Source organism: Rutidosis leptorrhynchoides, chromosome 6 (genome assembly GCF_046630445.1).
Source record: "Rutidosis leptorrhynchoides isolate AG116_Rl617_1_P2 chromosome 6, CSIRO_AGI_Rlap_v1, whole genome shotgun sequence".
In the NCBI taxonomy this organism is placed as follows: domain Eukaryota; kingdom Viridiplantae; phylum Streptophyta; class Magnoliopsida; order Asterales; family Asteraceae; genus Rutidosis; species Rutidosis leptorrhynchoides.
In genome coordinates this window covers 411,019,675-411,038,393 of record NC_092338.1, presented here as the reverse complement: position 1 = coordinate 411,038,393, position 18,719 = coordinate 411,019,675, and the positions used below count along the sequence as shown (strand labels likewise).

The 18,719-nt window shown below is 40.2% G+C and overlaps 1 protein-coding gene across 1 annotated transcript; it reads right to left on the bottom strand.

Moving 5' to 3' along the window:
* Positions 1-16,888: 16,888 nt before the first annotated feature.
* On the bottom strand, positions 16,889-17,311 carry LOC139855106 (uncharacterized). The gene has a single exon (XM_071844356.1). The coding sequence runs from the start codon at positions 17,309-17,311 to the stop codon at positions 16,889-16,891; it is 423 nt and encodes a 140-aa protein (XP_071700457.1).
* Positions 17,312-18,719: the final 1,408 nt, after the last annotated feature.

The window sequence follows — 18,719 nt, the reverse complement described above, 5'->3', positions numbered from 1 at the left end:
ATACGTCGTCTACGCCTGGATCAAATCTCACACGACGGCTTGTTTAATATATTGATGAAAGTTAATATTTCTGACATGTATAAATTGACTCTTGTAAACTGGTTATTTATCTTATGATTTGTCACGGTCGATATTTTAAAAATAAGTACAATAACCACCTTCAATTTTCCCCCGGGTTTTCTTTTACACAATCTACAATGATACAATGATGGGGTGTAGTTAAAAGGGCCGAGGCCCATTGGAGAACTACAATTAATCGTAGAGTAGTTAATTTTGATTTGGTAGCTTCTGATATGTGTTGATCTAATATTTTGTTTGGATTGTTGTATGATGATAAAAATCTGGTTTTTTAACTGTATAAATCTAGAGATGTGCTATGTGGACGAACCTGTTGTATTTCCATTCAATTTTTTTTTTTTTTTTTTTTGAACGGCAAGATTGCATCAGTCCGGACCGAAGCCTAGTCATCATTTGCACGCACACACACACGTTCGGGCAGGAAACCCGAACCACGATCACATGGATCCGAACCCTTAAACCATCCCGAGGGGCAGCGGGCCGGACCTTAGTCCCGGATCGGGTCGGTAAAACCTTCCCTTTGGGCTGACTTCAATGGAGCCTATTTCAGTCCATGTTTAATTTGGTCATTCAGAAGCCAGGTTCGAACCCTGGACCTCTTACTCGGCGAGGGTGTTAGACACCACCGCGATACCACTCTGGCAAATGCCTCGGTGGTATTTCCATTCAATTATGAGTTATATTTGTTGGTTATAGTTTTGGTTAGAAGAAATGGATATGGTTGCTTTGTATTTGTGAATGGATGTTACCCCACATAGGTGGGAGGAAGTAGTGGGAGGGAGATGACTTGGTCATAAAAGGAGTGTTAAGCCTCACTTCCAAATTGCACCAATCAATACACTTTAAGTATTTGATTATTTCTTTTTTTCTTACCCTTGTTTGAGAGTTGTATTAGTTAAATATTTTGGAGAGTGTAGTTGACTTAAGAGAGTCGTCTATATCATTGTAACAATTTGTGATATAGTGTATTTCTCTCTTTGGGGGGCCGGTGGTTTTTCTCCTGTTTTGGAGTTTCCACGTTAAATCTTGTGTTGTGTATTGTTCTTATTTCTTTACTATTATTGTTGGGCTGGGTGGTGGGAATTAGTGAGACCGTAATTTCCCAACAACTGGTATCAGAGCGTCAGGTTTGACGAGGGTCTCGGTTATAGGAGTCGGAGTATGCTCTGTGGTTGCCACGGGAGTGGATCGTCCACATCAGAAACGAGTTCTATTGATCGTATAGGGTATCTGGTTAGACAATATTTTTTCTGATTCGTAGTAATAGTTGGATTTGTTAGTGGCGAGTTGTGGATTTCCGATTTAAAGGGTCCTGGCTACCTGCTACATCTTTTGGCTATTCGAAACTGTAACGACCCTGGTTTTTCCAACGTTATTTATTAATAATTATTATTATTAATACGCTTGATTAAACGAATGTATGTTATTACATTTACATGTTGCTTTAATTGCCCGTACTTGAACTTTAAATGCCCGAAACGTCTTTGTGACACCCGGAACTTGCACGAATAATATTTTAAGATATTATTTACATTCATGATTAATTTTATTAATCATTTTAATTAACTAAGACTTTTAGTTAATTACTTGGGCTTAAGATGGACTTTTATTGGATTACTTGCTAACTACTTGCAACTTGGGCCTTTTAAGTGTTAATGGACTAGTGTAAGCCCACCCTACTTATATTTATGAATTAGTTAGCCCATGATGACTTGTAAGTAGCAAATTTAAATGGAACTAGCTAGTTAAAGGCTTTAGGAATCTTGTTGGCTCATTATCCCCATGTAAACACCTCTTTTACCCAACTTTTGTCATCTTTACAAGCTAGTAACCAATGAACCAACCCATCCCCTCTTTTTTTCTGCTGAATGCCGAGATTTTGATGACCATTTAGTGGTGTTTGATTTCATTTTTCCTTCATTACTCTCACTTGTATGCTCTCTCAAAAACACACACACTTTACTTGCAAATTCCCTCAAACTTTCTTCTCTTTTTCTCTCATACTTGTAAGTGTTTGAAACAACTTCTTTTCTTCTTTTCTTTGTTGGTAAAAACTGATTTCATAAGCATTCATCATCATCAATCTTTGTTTGTTGTTTGATTCTTGTTACATGTTGTTGTTACTTACTTACTAACTTTCAAGAATCTAACTTCCTAGTTTTGATTCTTCATAATATCTTGTATTTATCAAGAACATCCAAGAACATAATCTATCTAGTTATGTTCTACATATTTTGTTTCAAAAGATTTAAAGTTTATAATCTTTATAATTGTTACTTGTGTTCTTGTTTGTTGTATGTTACTAGAATACCACCTTCATGGTTGGTTTAGGCTTATCATTCATTTTCTTTATTTCTTATTGTTAGTTGCTTACTACACATTTGAACAAGGACATGAAACCAACAAGAGCTTACACTTTGGTGCAAGTATCATGGATCCAACACTTGGTTGTGATCTTTCTTAGTGTTCATGAACTTGTTCATAAACTTACATGTAACCTTGGTTCATCAAACATTATACAACTCTTAAGTGAGTTGATCTACATGTCTTAGACTCACACTTGTGTTGCTAGTGTCAAAACTTAGTTAGAATTACTTTCATTGTTCATGTGTGTGTAGATCTAGGACTTGATGTAACTTTGGTTCATCAAATTCATGTCTTAGACTTGCACTAAGGTTATGATGGACAAATCTTGGTTAAAATGATGTATACACATCCATGAGTTGTACACTTGAAGCTATACGCATCAAGAATGAGAACCATGATGAGCATCCAACACCAAGATCACCGGAACCCTTGAAAACCCACTGCATTCTGTCCAAAAGTTTCTGACCTACTGCTTCTGGAACAGACCAGTAGACCTGGGCTGTTCTAACCTTGATTTTTAGATATAACTTTTCGAGTAGATAACTTTTCATATAGGACTCGTCTTAATCCGAGTTACGGTTTAGGATTTATGGCCCTCCGATCGTTACCATGTCCTTTAACGTTGTGCAGAAATTTCTGACCTACTCGCACTTAGACCGTCGCCACGGTCAAACCAAGACGAGTTTGCTTCTGTAAATTTTACCACACTTAAGGGACTCATAGACGGAGCCATGACCACTGGTCTCACCTTAATTCAGTAAGGGTAGAGGCCGTGGTGACTGACCGAAGTCAGCCTTTGTTTTAAACGACTTTCATAAACGAGTCTTACTTGTTACCTTTTGTTTAATGATGATTGATGATGACCCTTATGACCTTAATTACGTACTTGTAAACCTTTTGAGACGACTTATTGACTTAGTTCTATTTGACTTAGGTTGAGGACGTTGGACCGTTACTTGCACACCACTTTCCGACTACTACCTTACCATTACTACTAATCATTGTGAGTTATAGCATTCCCTTTTTACTTTAACTTATTTTGGGAACTGAGAATACATGCGGATTTTATGTTTTACATACTAGGCACGAGTACTTAAACTTTATATATGTGTGGGTTATATAACGGCAGAAACATTCCCTTTAGCTCGGTAACGTTTAATCATTGGTTTTTGAACCGTGAACGCGAATCTTAGATATGGATCCATAGGGTTTGACATCCCCACTCGGGCTAGTAGCGCTAGCATTTAACGAGTGTTTAATACTTCGAGGTTATACGCACTTGCCAAGTGCACTTTAAGGGGGTACATTAAACGTTAAGTTAGTTACCGGGTGCCCACGGTTAAGCATATACTTTTACATACTTTTGAAACGCTCGTTGAGCGCTGAAATCTCGTGGCCTACTTACATTACTGTTATACTTAAACTATAGCTCACCAACCTTTGTGTTGACCTTTTTAAGCATGTATTTTCTCAGGTGCTTGAAGTCGCTTCCGCTATCTTACTAGTCGTGCTGTAGAACCCGCTGCCTAGAGTTGTTATCGCATGACTACTTATGTTGCATTCAAACTTTTTACTTATGAACTTATGTTATGTAACGACCATTATGGTCACGTACACTTATTTAATGCTTCTACTCAGTGAAGCATACTTTGATTTGTAAAACAATTGACGTATGTTATGACGTCACTTTTATTAATGAATGCAAACTCTGTTTTGAAAACGCATATAGTACTTAACCTTGTAATGATCCTGTTGATGATGGTCCGTACATGATGATTTAGTACGGGGCGTCACATTTGGTATCAGAGCATTGGTTGTAGGGAATTAGGATGCATTAGTGAGTCTAAGACCGACCCGAGTAGGATTCACTAATAGGGCTAATCTACAACTTGTTAGTTTACTTGTTTCCGCTGAACTTACTGCATGCTGCTGCTTACTGTTACTGCTATATGCCGTATGCTACTACATGATTTCACTACTGCATGCTATTACTTGCTTTCGATTGCATGCTAGTTTCGTACGATTACTGATATTGCCATGCTACTTATTGTTATACATGATTTAAACTGTTGGCCTATTATTTGCTTGCTTTATGACATACTGACATGGAAAATTTATTTTTTTCCTTGTTCAGATGTCGGACGTTCCACCTACTGACATCCCGAGCGGCTCAGGCCCCGTTGTTCCACCCACTACTGCACCTGTTGCTGCTGCTGCTGCCGACATTCCGGCCCCGACACCCACTGGCGACCCCGGCGCCTCTAGTTCTGGAGCTAGCTCTAGTGTGCCTATCCCGGCGTCTTCTTCCAGACCCCTGAGGCAACTGGCTCGCATTGGTGGCATGGAGATCCCCGCGGAGTTCGGGGAAGGACCCTTCCGTAATCACTGGCGCACACCTTGCCGACGCACTGCCGACGGCCGCTTAGCCGTGATTACGCCAGGCCGACACCGACAGATGTTGGCCGCTTTCGGATATGTTGAGCCACCCGCGCCACCACCGCATGATTCAGACGACGGTTCTTCCACCGATGCTTCTTCAGACGACACCTCATCTGACGACTCCAGTGATGAGGAGGATCCCGCTGACCGACCGATTCAGGCACCTTCTACCCCGCCGAAGAAGCGGTATCGCTTCGCTGGCATAATTCCTGGTCGTACTGTCACTGACGCTTATGGTCGGTGTCGTAGGATCACTGCTCGTAAACGGCTGGTGCCGTACCCCGCCGACCCACTGATATTACCGTCTCCACCCAGAGCCGGACCATCCACTTCAGCACCACCGGCTCCACCTGCACCGCCAGCACCACCTGCCCCACCATCTTCCTCTAATGAGGAAATGAGGCGGGAGATTGAGATTCTCCAGACTCGAGTTACTGAGCTCGAGGAGCAGTTGGCTCATGTTTTGGACATCTTGTACCCACCATCGCCGTAGGACTTTGTACTAGATTCTGTATTGTAATCTCTTTTGTAATTTCATATTTCACTTATGTAATGTACGAACTTATTGTAATGTATGAACTTATTATCAGTAATGAATGGAATTTGTGTTGCTTACTTCTTGCGCAAGTGTTCTATTTACGTTATCATCTCATGGTTTTGTGGTACCTATATCTGCTTGCGTTATTTAATCAACATGTGTTGTGCTGTTTTCATGTTGGTTGTTATATAATGTACTATTATTATTTGCATAATGGATTTTGACTTGAGTCAAAATGTTTGTATAGAACATCATGGCCAACGGGAGATCTATCCCCACCGCGGCACAAATTGAGGAAATGATTAACGAGCGAGTCGCTGCTGCACTAGCTGAAAGACAACCCCAAGTTCCACCACCACCGCCTGTCAATCCACCTGTCGTCCGAGATGGGTGTACTTACAAGGAATTCCAAAACTGCAAGCCACACTACTTCAGTGGCACTGAGGGACCCGTCGGTCTCACCAGATGGTTCGAAAAGTTGGAATCGGTATTCAGGGTTAGCAATTGTTCTGAGGCTAACAAAACGAAATTTGCATCTTGCACACTTTCGGATGGCGCGCTTACATGGTGGAATACCATGGCCCAAGCGCAAGGAATTGATGAGGCGTACGCTACGCCTTGGGAAGAATTTAAATGTGCTATGATCGAGGAATACTGCCCGAGAACCGAGATTCAAAAGATGGAAATCGAATTTATGCAATTGAAAACCGTAGGGAACGACCTTAACAGCTACAACCGTAGGTTTTTGGAATTGGCTCTTATGTGTCCAACCATGGTCACCCCCGAATTTAAGCGTTTGGAGAAATACTTCTCGGGACTTCCTAAGTCCATCAAGGGTAATGTTACCTCATCCAAGCCACCAAGTGTTCCCGAAGCAATGCGCATGGCGCATACTCTCTTGAATCAAATCATCCTTGACGAGCCGGAGAAGGCTAAGTTTGAAACTGTTAGTGGTGAAAAGAGGAAATGGGACAACAACCACAACAACAACAACAGGGGTAGGAACTATGATCAAAACCCGGCAAAACGACATGAAGGGTTCAGGCAAAACAACAACATGCACAACAACAATACCAACCCCAACAACAACAACCGCACCAATCCGAACTACAAAGGAACCTTACCACAATGCAATAGGTGCTACAAGCACCACACTGGGTATTGCAATGTTATCTGTGAGAAGTGCCAACGATCTGGACATGTTGGCAAGGATTGCAAGGTTACCACTTTGAATGTGAAGCCAAACCACAACAACAATGGGCCTAAGAAGTGTTATGAATGTGGAAAGACGGGCCATTTCAGAAACGAGTGTCCTAACAAGCGTAAGGATGGCGGACCACCACGTGCTAGAGCCTTCAATGTTAATGCAAGGGACGCTCGCGACAACCCCGACTTGGTGACAGGTATATTCAAGATCAACAATCTTTTAGCTTCTGTCCTATTTGATACTGGTGCCGATAGAAGCTATGTGTGTAGACATTTTTGTGATAAGTTAGATTGGTCGTTAGTTCCTTTGAAGGAAAGTATGCTTGTCGAGGTCGCCAATGGAAAACTTGAAAAGGTTGACCATATTAGTCGTGGAGCTATTATCAACATAGCTGGTGCAGATTTCGAAATTGATTTGATACCTATCAAACTGGGAAGTTTTGACGCGATCGTCGGTATGGATTGGTTGAGCAAGATAAAGGCCGATGTTATCTGTGGAGAGAAAGCACTTCGCATACCACAAGGAGATGGCGAACCACTGGTTATCTATGGAGAGAGATGTACCTCGAAGTTGAACCTCATTAGTTGCGTGAAAGCGCAAAAGATTATGAAGAAGGGACGCTTTGCTGTCCTAGCACATGTGAAAGCGGTAGAAACTGAGGTGAAGAACGTGAACGACGTTCGAATTGTGAACGAATTTTCTGATGTCTTCCCAGAGGAATTGCCTGGATTACCGCCGCAGAGAGCAGTAGAGTTTCAGATTGACTTAGTGCCAGGAGCTGCACCTGTAGCTCGCGCACCTTATAGACTCGCACCTTCCGAGATGCAAGAATTACAGAGTCAACTACAAGAGCTATTAGATCGAGGGTTTATCCAACCAAGCTTCTCACCTTGGGGCGCACCTGTGTTGTTTGTAAAGAAGAAGGATGGATCCTTTCGTATGTGTATCGACTACCGTGAACTCAACAAATTGACTATCAAGAATCGATATCCTCTTCCACGAATTGATGATCTTTTTGATCAACTACAAGGATCGAGCGTTTATTCAAAGATCGATTTGCGATCCGGATATCACCAGCTGAGGGTGAAGGAAAGTGACGTGATGAAAACTGCATTCAGGACCCGTTATGGTCATTATGAGTTCCTCGTGATGCCATTCGGTTTGACAAATGCACCTGCCGTGTTCATGGATCTCATGAATCGTGTCTGCAAGCCTTACTTGGATAAGTTTGTTATCGTCTTCATAGATGATATCCTCATCTACTCTAAGAGCGAAGAAGAACATGAGCAACACCTTCGGCTAGTGCTTGAACTCTTAAGACAAGAGCAACTTTACGCCAAATTCTCCAAGTGCGAATTTTGGTTGAAGGAAGTACAGTTTTTGGGTCATGTTGTGAGCGACCAGGGTATCAAAGTTGATCCCGCCAAGATTGAAGCCATCAGCAAGTGGGAGACCCCCACTACTCCAACGCATATTTGCCAATTTCTAGGTCTCGCCGGTTATTATCGAAGGTTTATCGAAGGATTTTCTCTGATTGCGCGTCCTTTGACCGCACTGACTCACAAGGGCAAGAAGTTCATTTGGGAACCCACACACGAATCAGCATTCCAAATTTTGAAGAAGAAGTTAACCTCCGCACCTATCCTATCACTTCCTGAAGGCAGTGACGACTTTGTTGTTTATTGCGATGCATCGAAGAGTGGTTTTGGTTGTGTACTGATGCAACGATCAAAGGTTATTGCCTATGCCTCCCGCCAATTGAAGATTCACGAGCGGAACTACACTACACATGATCTTGAACTTGGAGCCGTTGTCTTTGCACTCAAATTGTGGAGACATTATCTGTATGGAACTAAGAGCACTATCTTCACCGACCACAAGAGTCTCCAGCACATCTTCGATCAGAAGCAATTGAATATGAGACAGCGTCGATGGATCGAGACGCTCAACGACTACGATTGTGAACTCCGTTATCACCCTGGCAAGGCCAATGTTGTAGCTGACGCTTTAAGCCGAAAGGAGAGGACGGCACCTCTCCGTGTTAGGGCTCTGAACATCACCATCCATTCGAACCTCAACAACCAGATCAGAGTAGCCCAAGTTGAGGCTCTCAAGGAGGAGAACATATCTCACGAGCATTTGAACATACTTGTCTCTCGATTCGAGGTTAGAGAGTCTGGACTCCGATGTTATGCCGGAAGAATTTGGGTACCTTACTATGGAGATCTACGAAGCCTGATACTTGATGAAGCACACAAATTAAGATATTCGATTCACCCCGGTGCAGGTAAAATGTACCACGACCTTAAAGAACAGTATTGGTGGCCGAATCTTAAGAAGGACGTTGCAACTTATGTTGGGAAGTGTTTGACTTGTTCGAAAGTTAAGGCCGAACATCAGAGACCTTCTGGGTTACTTCAACAGCCGGAAATCCCACAATGGAAGTGGGAAAGGATCACAATGGATTTCATTACTAAGCTGCCAAAGACGGTGGGCGGATGCGATACTATTTGGGTTATTGTTGACCGCCTCACCAAATCTGCACACTTCCTAGCGATGAAGGAAACTGATACAATGGAAAGACTTGCTCAGCTGTACATCAAAGAGGTTGTATCTCGTCATGGTGTACCTTTATCAATCATCTCCGATCGCGATCCCCGTTTTGCTTCCAGATTTTGGCGTTCTTTGCAAGAAGCCATGGGAACTCGTCTTGACATGAGTACTGCTTATCATCCTCAGACTGACGGGCAAAGTGAACGAACGATTCAGACCTTGGAGGACATGCTGCGTGCATGTGTCATCGATTTTGGAAAGGCCTGGGAAAGGCATTTGCCACTCGCCGAATTCTCGTACAACAACAGTTATCACTCAAGCATTAATGCTGCACCTTTTGAAGCATTGTATGGTCGTAAGTGCCGATCTCCTATTTGTTGGGCCGAAGTAGGCGAAAAGCAAATCACCGGACCCGAGGTAGTTCACGAAACCACGGAGAAGATTGCTCAGATCCAAGCTAGACTTAAGACTGCCCGTGATCGCCAAAAGAGCTATGCCGATCTTAAACGGAAAGACTTTGAATTTAATGTTGGTGATCGTGTAATGTTGAAGGTTGCACCTTGGAAAGGTGTGATCCGTTTTGGAAAACGTGGAAAGTTGAACCCACGATACATTGGACCTTTCGAGATCTTGGAACGTGTTGGACCAGTTGCATACCGTTTGGATCTACCAGCACAATTGAGCTCAGTTCATCCTACCTTCCATGTGTCAAACTTGAAGAAGTGTCTTGCTGCACCCGAACTCATCATACCATTGGAAGAACTTACTATTGATGACAAACTCCACTTTGTGGAGGAACCTGTTGAGATTATGGATCGTGAGATCAAAACTTTGAAACGCAACAAGATTCCGATTGTACGAGTACGATGGAATGCCAAACGAGGACCTGAGTTTACTTGGGAACGAGAGGATCAAATGATGCGGAAATATCCTCATCTTTTCCCGACTCCTCCATCTACTTCAGCTTAAATTTCGGGACGAAATTTTCTTTAACAGGTGGGTAATGTAACGACCCTGGTTTTTCCAACGTTATTTATTAATAATTATTATTATTAATACGCTTGATTAAACGAATGTATGTTATTACATTTACATGTTGCTTTAATTGCCCGTACTTGAACTTTAAATGCCCGAAACGTCTTTGTGACACCCGGAACTTGCACGAATAATATTTTAAGATATTATTTACATTCATGATTAATTTTATTAATCATTTTAATTAACTAAGGCTTTTAGTTAATTACTTGGGCTTAAGATGGACTTTTATTGGATTACTTGCTAACTACTTGCAACTTGGGCCTTTTAAGTGTTAATGGACTAGTGTAAGCCCACCCTACTTATATTTATGAATTAGTTAGCCCATGATGACTTGTAAGTAGCAAATTTAAATGGAACTAGCTAGTTAAAGGCTTTAGGAATCTTGTTGGCTCATTATCCCCATGTAAACACCTCTTTTACCCAACTTTTGTCATCTTTACAAGCTAGTAACCAATGAACCAACCCATCCCCTCTTTTTTTCTGCTGAATGCCGAGATTTTGATGACCATTTAGTGGTGTTTGATTTCATTTTTCCTTCATTACTCTCACTTGTATGCTCTCTCAAAAACACACACACTTTACTTGCAAATTCCCTCAAACTTTCTTCTCTTTTTCTCTCATACTTGTAAGTGTTTGAAACAACTTCTTTTCTTCTTTTCTTTGTTGGTAAAAACTGATTTCATAAGCATTCATCATCATCAATCTTTGTTTGTTGTTTGATTCTTGTTACATGTTGTTGTTACTTACTTACTAACTTTCAAGAATCTAACTTCCTAGTTTTGATTCTTCATAATATCTTGTATTTATCAAGAACATCCAAGAACATAATCTATCTAGTTATGTTCTACATATTTTGTTTCAAAAGATTTAAAGTTTATAATCTTTATAATTGTTACTTGTGTTCTTGTTTGTTGTATGTTACTAGAATACCACCTTCATGGTTGGTTTAGGCTTATCATTCATTTTCTTTATTTCTTATTGTTAGTTGCTTACTACACATTTGAACAAGGACATGAAACCAACAAGAGCTTACACTTTGGTGCAAGTATCATGGATCCAACACTTGGTTGTGATCTTTCTTAGTGTTCATGAACTTGTTCATAAACTTACATGTAACCTTGGTTCATCAAACATTATACAACTCTTAAGTGAGTTGATCTACATGTCTTAGACTCACACTTGTGTTGCTAGTGTCAAAACTTAGTTAGAATTACTTTCATTGTTCATGTGTGTGTAGATCTAGGACTTGATGTAACTTTGGTTCATCAAATTCATGTCTTAGACTTGCACTAAGGTTATGATGGACAAATCTTGGTTAAAATGATGTATACACATCCATGAGTTGTACACTTGAAGCTATACGCATCAAGAATGAGAACCATGATGAGCATCCAACACCAAGATCACCGGAACCCTTGAAAACCCACTGCATTCTGTCCAAAAGTTTCTGACCTACTGCTTCTGGAACAGACCAGTAGACCTGGGCTGTTCTAACCTTGATTTTTAGATAGAACTTTTCGAGTAGATAACTTTTCATATAGGACTCGTCTTAATCCGAGTTACGGTTTAGGATTTATGGCCCTCCGATCGTTACCATGTCCTTTAACGTTGTGCAGAAATTTCTGACCTACTCGCACTTAGACCGTCGCCACGGTCAAACCAAGACGAGTTTGCTTCTGTAAATTTTACCACACTTAAGGGACTCATAGACGGAGCCATGACCACTGGTCTCACCTTAATTCAGTAAGGGTAGAGGCCGTGGTAACTGACCGAAGTCAGCCTTTGTTTTAAACGACTTTCATAAACGAGTCTTACTTGTTACCTTTTGTTTAATGATGATTGATGATGACCCTTATGACCTTAATTACGTACTTGTAAACCTTTTGAGACGACTTATTGACTTAGTGCTATTTGACTTAGGTTGAGGACGTTGGACCGTTACTTGCACACCACTTTCCGACTACTACCTTACCATTACTACTAATCATTGTGAGTTATAGCATTCCCTTTTTACTTTAACTTATTTTGGGAACTGAGAATACATGCGGATTTTATGTTTTACATACTAGGCACGAGTACTTAAACTTTATATATGTGTGGGTTATATAACGGCAGAAACATTCCCTTTAGCTCGGTAACGTTTAATCATTGGTTTTTGAACCGTGAACGCGAATCTTAGATATGGATCCATAGGGTTTGACATCCCCACTCGGGCTAGTAGCGCTAGCATTTAACGAGTGTTTAATACTTCGAGGTTATACGCACTTGCCAAGTGCACTTTAAGGGGGTACATTAAACGTTAAGTTAGTTACCGGGTGCCCACGGTTAAGCATATACTTTTACATACTTTTGAAATGCTCGTTGAGCGCTGAAATCTCGTGGCCTACTTACATTACTGTTATACTTAAACTATAGCTCACCAACCTTTGTGTTGACCTTTTTAAGCATGTATTTTCTCAGGTGCTTGAAGTCGCTTCCGCTATCTTACTAGTCGTGCTGTAGAACCCGCTGCCTAGAGTTGTTATCGCATGACTACTTATGTTGCATTCAAACTTTTTACTTATGAACTTATGTTATGTAACGACCATTATGGTCACGTACACTTATTTAATGCTTCTACTCAGTGAAGCATACTTTGATTTGTAAAACAATTGACGTATGTTATGACGTCACTTTTATTAATGAATGCAAACTCTGTTTTGAAAACGCATATAGTACTTAACCTTGTAATGATCCTGTTGATGATGGTCCGTACATGATGATTTAGTACGGGGCGTCACAGAAACGTGAGCAAAATCAGAGAAAGTGTTGTTTATAGGATACGTACACGATGTCGAAGTTCAGTCCAATGAGGTTTGATGTAGAGAAATTTGATGGGAGGATCAATTTTGGCTTATGGCAGGTTCAAGTCAAAGATGTGTTGATTCAGCCTGGTTTACACAAGGCTTTGAAGGGTAAACCCACCCTTGTTCCTGGCAGTGATTCTAGCAGTAAGTTCGATGAAGAAGAATGGGATGATATGGATTTGAGGGCAGCAAGTGCGATTCGTTTGTGTCTTGCAAAGAACGTGCTTGCAAATGTGCACGGGTTATCAACGGCAAAGGAGCTTTGGGTTAAACTAGAGCAGTTGTACCAGGGCAAGGGAATCTCAAATCGGTTGTGTCTTAAAGAACAATTTCATACTCTGCGTATGGATGGAGGTTCAAAGATTTCAGATCATCTAAGTATTCTTAACGGTATTGTTTCGGAACTGGAGGCTATTGGAGTTAAAACGGATGATGAAGATAAAGCTTTAAGGTTGATATTATCTTTATCAGCGTCCTATGAGCACATGAAACCTATTCTAATGTACGGGAAAGAAACGTTGAAGTTTGAAGATGTTACTAGCAAGTTCCTATCCGAGGAGAAAAGATTGGAAGGTAACGGAGTCTCGTCATCAGAAGCTACGGTACTGTTGTGTTCGAATAGGCAGAAGAGAAACTCTAGAAAGAATCTGACATGCTGGAAGTGCGGGAAGACTGGACATGTAAGGGTTAATTGTCCCGGTGGAGCTAATCCGGAAAATGGCTCCAAAGATGCTAACATTGTCTCCGTCGTTACGGAGAGTGACGAATTCTTCTGAAATCACGTCATCCTCATGGTGTGTCCGCGCCACATGGAAAGGGATATTCGTTAGCAGTTTTTCAATTGCACATGGGCATTGGTTTGGCGTTTATGCAGGTTGTGTGGTGGAAACGGATGTTGTAGCCGATGAAATTTCCAGGGAAAGCCAAACAGGAAGTTGCACCATAACAGTTCAGCTGGGTATACAACATGTGCCGATATAAAATGCTTGGAATGTGATATTCTAAGTGCTATACTCTTTATGGTGGAGTATGATAATTATGTTTAGAGTTATGATTGTCTGTTATGACAATGATTGTCGGGTCTTGACAATGTTCGATGAAGATGCAAATTTTATTTCTTGGGTTAGAGGTAATGTCAGCGGCATGAAGATGAGGATCTTGAAGTTGTCGTCGAGGAAGCATCTACGTCGGTTTCTTTTGCAAAGTGGAAGCATGGTTATCTTCTTCTATCCAAAAGGTGGAGATTTGTTGGTTATAGTTTTGGTTAGAAGAAATGGATATGGTTGCTTTGTATTTGTGAATGGATGTTATCCCACATAGGTGGGAGAAAGTAGTGGGAGGGGGTGACTTGGTTATAAAAGGAGTGTTAAGCCTCACTTCCAAATTGCACCAATCAATACACTTTAAGTATTTGATTATTTCTTTCTTTCTTACCCTTGTTTGAGAGTTGTATTAGTTAAATATTTTGGAGAGTGTAGTTGGCTTAAGAGAGTCGTCTATATCATTGTAACAATTTGTAATATAGTGTATTTCTCTCTTTGGGAGCCGGTGGTTTTTCGCCTGTTTTGGAGTTTCCACGTTAAATCTTGTGTTGTGTATTGTTCTTATTTCTTTACTATTATTGTTGGGCTGGGTGGTGGGAATTAGTGAGACCGTAATTTCCCAACAATATTAAGTAAACATTTTTAAGACAATGGAATTGAGTATGCAATGGTTGGAAATTTAGATTCATTTTTTTCGAGTTTGATTTAATTGGTTGTAATGAACGGCAACTACTTAAGTTAAATTGGTTGAAGCTACTTATCAAGTTGTTCAACCGGATTCAACAACAAATATAATCATCAAGTGTGTAAACCACGAGGAGGAGGAATTTGTCTTTGCTCGATTTTTAAAGTGTGTAACGTATATCACTACAAAATACGATCGTTGATCCCCATGATGATGATTTGCTTGAAAAGTGTTTTTTTGTGGATCCTCTGAGATTTGCTTAAACCATCGAGAAACTGAGTTGGGTGATAATATTATCTCTTTCTAGCATTTGCATGTGCACAAGAGAAGTAAAATATACTTTGCATTCAACGTTAACTATTTAAATGAGATTTGGTCCACCATTTATGTAGTCTTCGTTAATTAATTTCAAATAAAAGATTTACCTTTCCCTTTTACCAAAAGTTTGCCAAAACTGTCATTTTGTTACCTTTTTTCAGTTATATACCTCTTTTGCTTTTGGTCTATTTTTTTGTCCCGGTTTTCTCATTTCTTCTGTTTTAAGTCTTAACACTTTTGGGTGATGACGGTGCTTGGATGCTAGTCGTCGAGAGAATGGTGGTGGATTGGAAATGACGTTGTAGCTTATCGATAATGAAGCATAGTGGTAATAATACCGATTTGGTTCTCACGTTCCCTTGCATCAAAAAGTCGAGCCCCCTACTTTAACATCAATTTGAAATATTTTAATGAATTTAACCTTTTGATGTGAGTGGACATGGCCTTCGTATGTTATGTTCAACGTGATCACAATTTTTCTTGAACTGATTTGTTCGGTAAATGCACCCTTCAGGTGTATTAAGTTTTTAGTTATTGTGTAGGTTTTTACTTTGTTTCTTGAGAACTAATGGATTTTAGAAGCAATAACTAGCTGATTAAAAAGCGGAAATCCTTCTGATGTTTAATGTCATAAATTTAGATGATAGAGATATCCAAAAACCGTCGACAAAAGTTCAGATAAGGTAAAACCATATGCTAGACCAATATTGAAGTAACTTTATGTTGTTATTGCGAAACCTTGATGATAGAATAACGTGGAATGATCGTTTAATTTCGGTGTGTGAAGATATGTTTTTTGTCGTATTTTTCCTTAATTTGATTTGAGTTGATACACTGGCACGAGGCGTGTTAGTGAAGGTGAAGAATGGCTTGTGGCATGGGACCGGACGTGACAAACATCCCTTTGATAAGTTGCAGAATGGATGTTTACTACCACGCCATAAGCTTGAAAGGAACGACTAAGTGTAATAAAAATATGGATACAGTTGTAGTGTTGGGAGTTTTTTTTAACATCTCTTTTTAATTCGTCTTTGAATTGTGAGACTGATATTGGTTCTTTCTGCTTTTCACAAGGATATTGTACATAGAGTTTGAGGATTTGAAGTAGACTGTTGTAAGATATGCAAATTTGCTTATTAATGACTCCTGAATTCTTGAAACCTTCGAAAACGAACAAATGATTTAGGGACAGTCATGCTTATATTAATTCAAAAGCATAGTACTGGAAGTTTATACTATTTTGAGGCTAAACTGTTGCCAACCTGTCCAAATTGCCACGGGAAATTCGCCCAAATACACCTTTTTATAAAGTTTTATTCCAAAATACACTTTTTGCGAAAAAATTGTCTATTTACACCATTAGGTCGACCATCCCAAATTTCAATGTGGTCGACCAACATTCTTTGTAAGCGATGGTCGACTACTTCAAAAACACGGTCGACCAAGAGGTCGATCATATTTGCATTGTGGTTGACCAACATGTAGGTCGACTAAGCATAAAAGCACGCTTTTATTGGATAAGATATATCAGATAACATACCGAACTTATTATTAAACCACAAAGACTTAAACACACCAAACAGAAAACATACAAACACACATACCTATCATCCATGACAGTTAAACACATTTAAAACTTAAAAAAAGAAGCTAATCATCACTCAAATTGTAAGTCGAGTCAAATTGTGTTGAGCATGAGGCTTCACGTTTTCCCTTCCCCTTCCCCTTTTCCATCCCCTTCGGCTTTGCCTTCGTTTTTGACTTACACTTGGACTTTTATGTACCTTCAGATAGATCATAATGTGCGGTGCAAGTTGATCTAGTGTGTCCTGGTTCCAAGCAACGACTGCATTTTCTTTTAGATTTGAAATTGTCTTTGTCTTCTCCCTGGAAAGGTATACGAGCAGTACTCTTCGGTCTACCTGATTGTCGTTTTGTAACCAATGGCGGTCGGACGGTTTGTAGGTGTCCTGGATCTATCCATTCAGAAATATGATCTAGCGGGTTAATGTCTTCCATGTATGCAGACTTGTACGTTTCAGTGTGGAAATACTTCTGAACGTGTGTAGTAACGTCACGTAAGACAAAATACCTTGCTACCGCCATTACATGTCCACAAGGTAGACCGAAAAACTGCCATTGTTTACATGTGCAAGTTTTATCTTGTAGATTGACTTTACCGCCTTTTTTCATATCCATCACTTCAAACTTAATTTGTGATATCGGTTTGACACTCCAAGTAAGAGACTTACGATTTCTTTTACCCAGCTTACGCTCTGCATATGGTGTGACAGGTGTTGTTAAACCATCAGCAGTGTTTCGATGTTCCCAAAACCATTATTGAACTGAAGCTCTAAAGAATTCAAGAAGCATTGTAACAGGGAGTTTCCTCGCATGAACTGACAGCGCGTTCATGGACTCTGCACTATTAGTAGTCAGGTAAGCATACCGAACACGATCTGCATGATGTCTAGACCATCTGTTGAGGCCAACAGTAGTGAATGTACGTGTACTGTCTGGAATACGTCGTGATAGTATACCATAGTGGTGATCAAAATCAGATTTTCTATACGCTTTGCACATTTTCCAGTAGTGCCACTCGTAACTTTTAACCCTTTTAGACACACTTTTGAGGTTTCCTAACAAATGTCTAGCACATAGTGCATGAAAAACTTCTGGAAAGACAATTGATATGCCAGCGGCTATTGCAGGTGCCCTGTCAGATATAATGGTAAGATTATCAATACAACACCCCGAAGACTGTAGAGAGTCTATTAGATTACCAAAAAACCATGTCCAATGATCGGTGGTCTCTCCTGCTCCAATACCGTAGGCTAATGGAAGGATTCCATTGTTAGCATCCATAGCGACAACAATCAAGTTAGTCCCTAAGTAACGACTTTTTAAATGAGCCCCATCGACTATGATTACTGGTCATGCATAGTTAACAAACGAACGTGTCTACATATAAAAGTATTGGAAAATTGTTAATGAATTCGAGTTAAATTAATAAGTAAATGAAGAGAGCATTAAACATACCGCTGCACCAATGGACATGTAACTCATAACAAATCTGCCTTCGTTGTCCGTTCGAATGTTGGTTACACTACCTGGGTTAGACAATCTAAGATTATATAGATAATTAGGTAGTACTTGAAAGGAATCTTCATGACTACCCCTCAACATCTCAATTGTATAACATTTGGCTTTCCATGCTTGGTGGTATGATAGACTAATTTTAAATCGCGCAGACATATCAGTCCTGATATCATTGGGTCGATAGACACGACCTTCTTATTTCATCACCTCTTTCAGTATATTCCCTAGGACCTTCTTGGTGGCATGCCTATTGTTTGGAAGAATTTGCGTATTTGAGCAGGTGTGTAGATCATTCAACTTCCGTACTTGAAAGTTGTTGCTATCTTGTATACACCTAGCAGTAATTTACCAAGAACAATTTGGTGATATGCATGTAGCTGTATACCTTAATTTGTCTGAGTACTTTGGTTTTATCTGGAACCCTTCAGTAACACACTTTGTACGTAATTGCATAAGAAAATCTTCCTTGTTTTCGAAAGTCTGATTCAATTTAACTAGATCTGAGGTT

Coding starts and splice junctions, on each gene's coding strand:
- LOC139855106 (XM_071844356.1), bottom strand. CDS start 17,311: ATGGATATGAAAAAAGGCGGTAAAGTCAATCTACAAGATAAAACTTGC.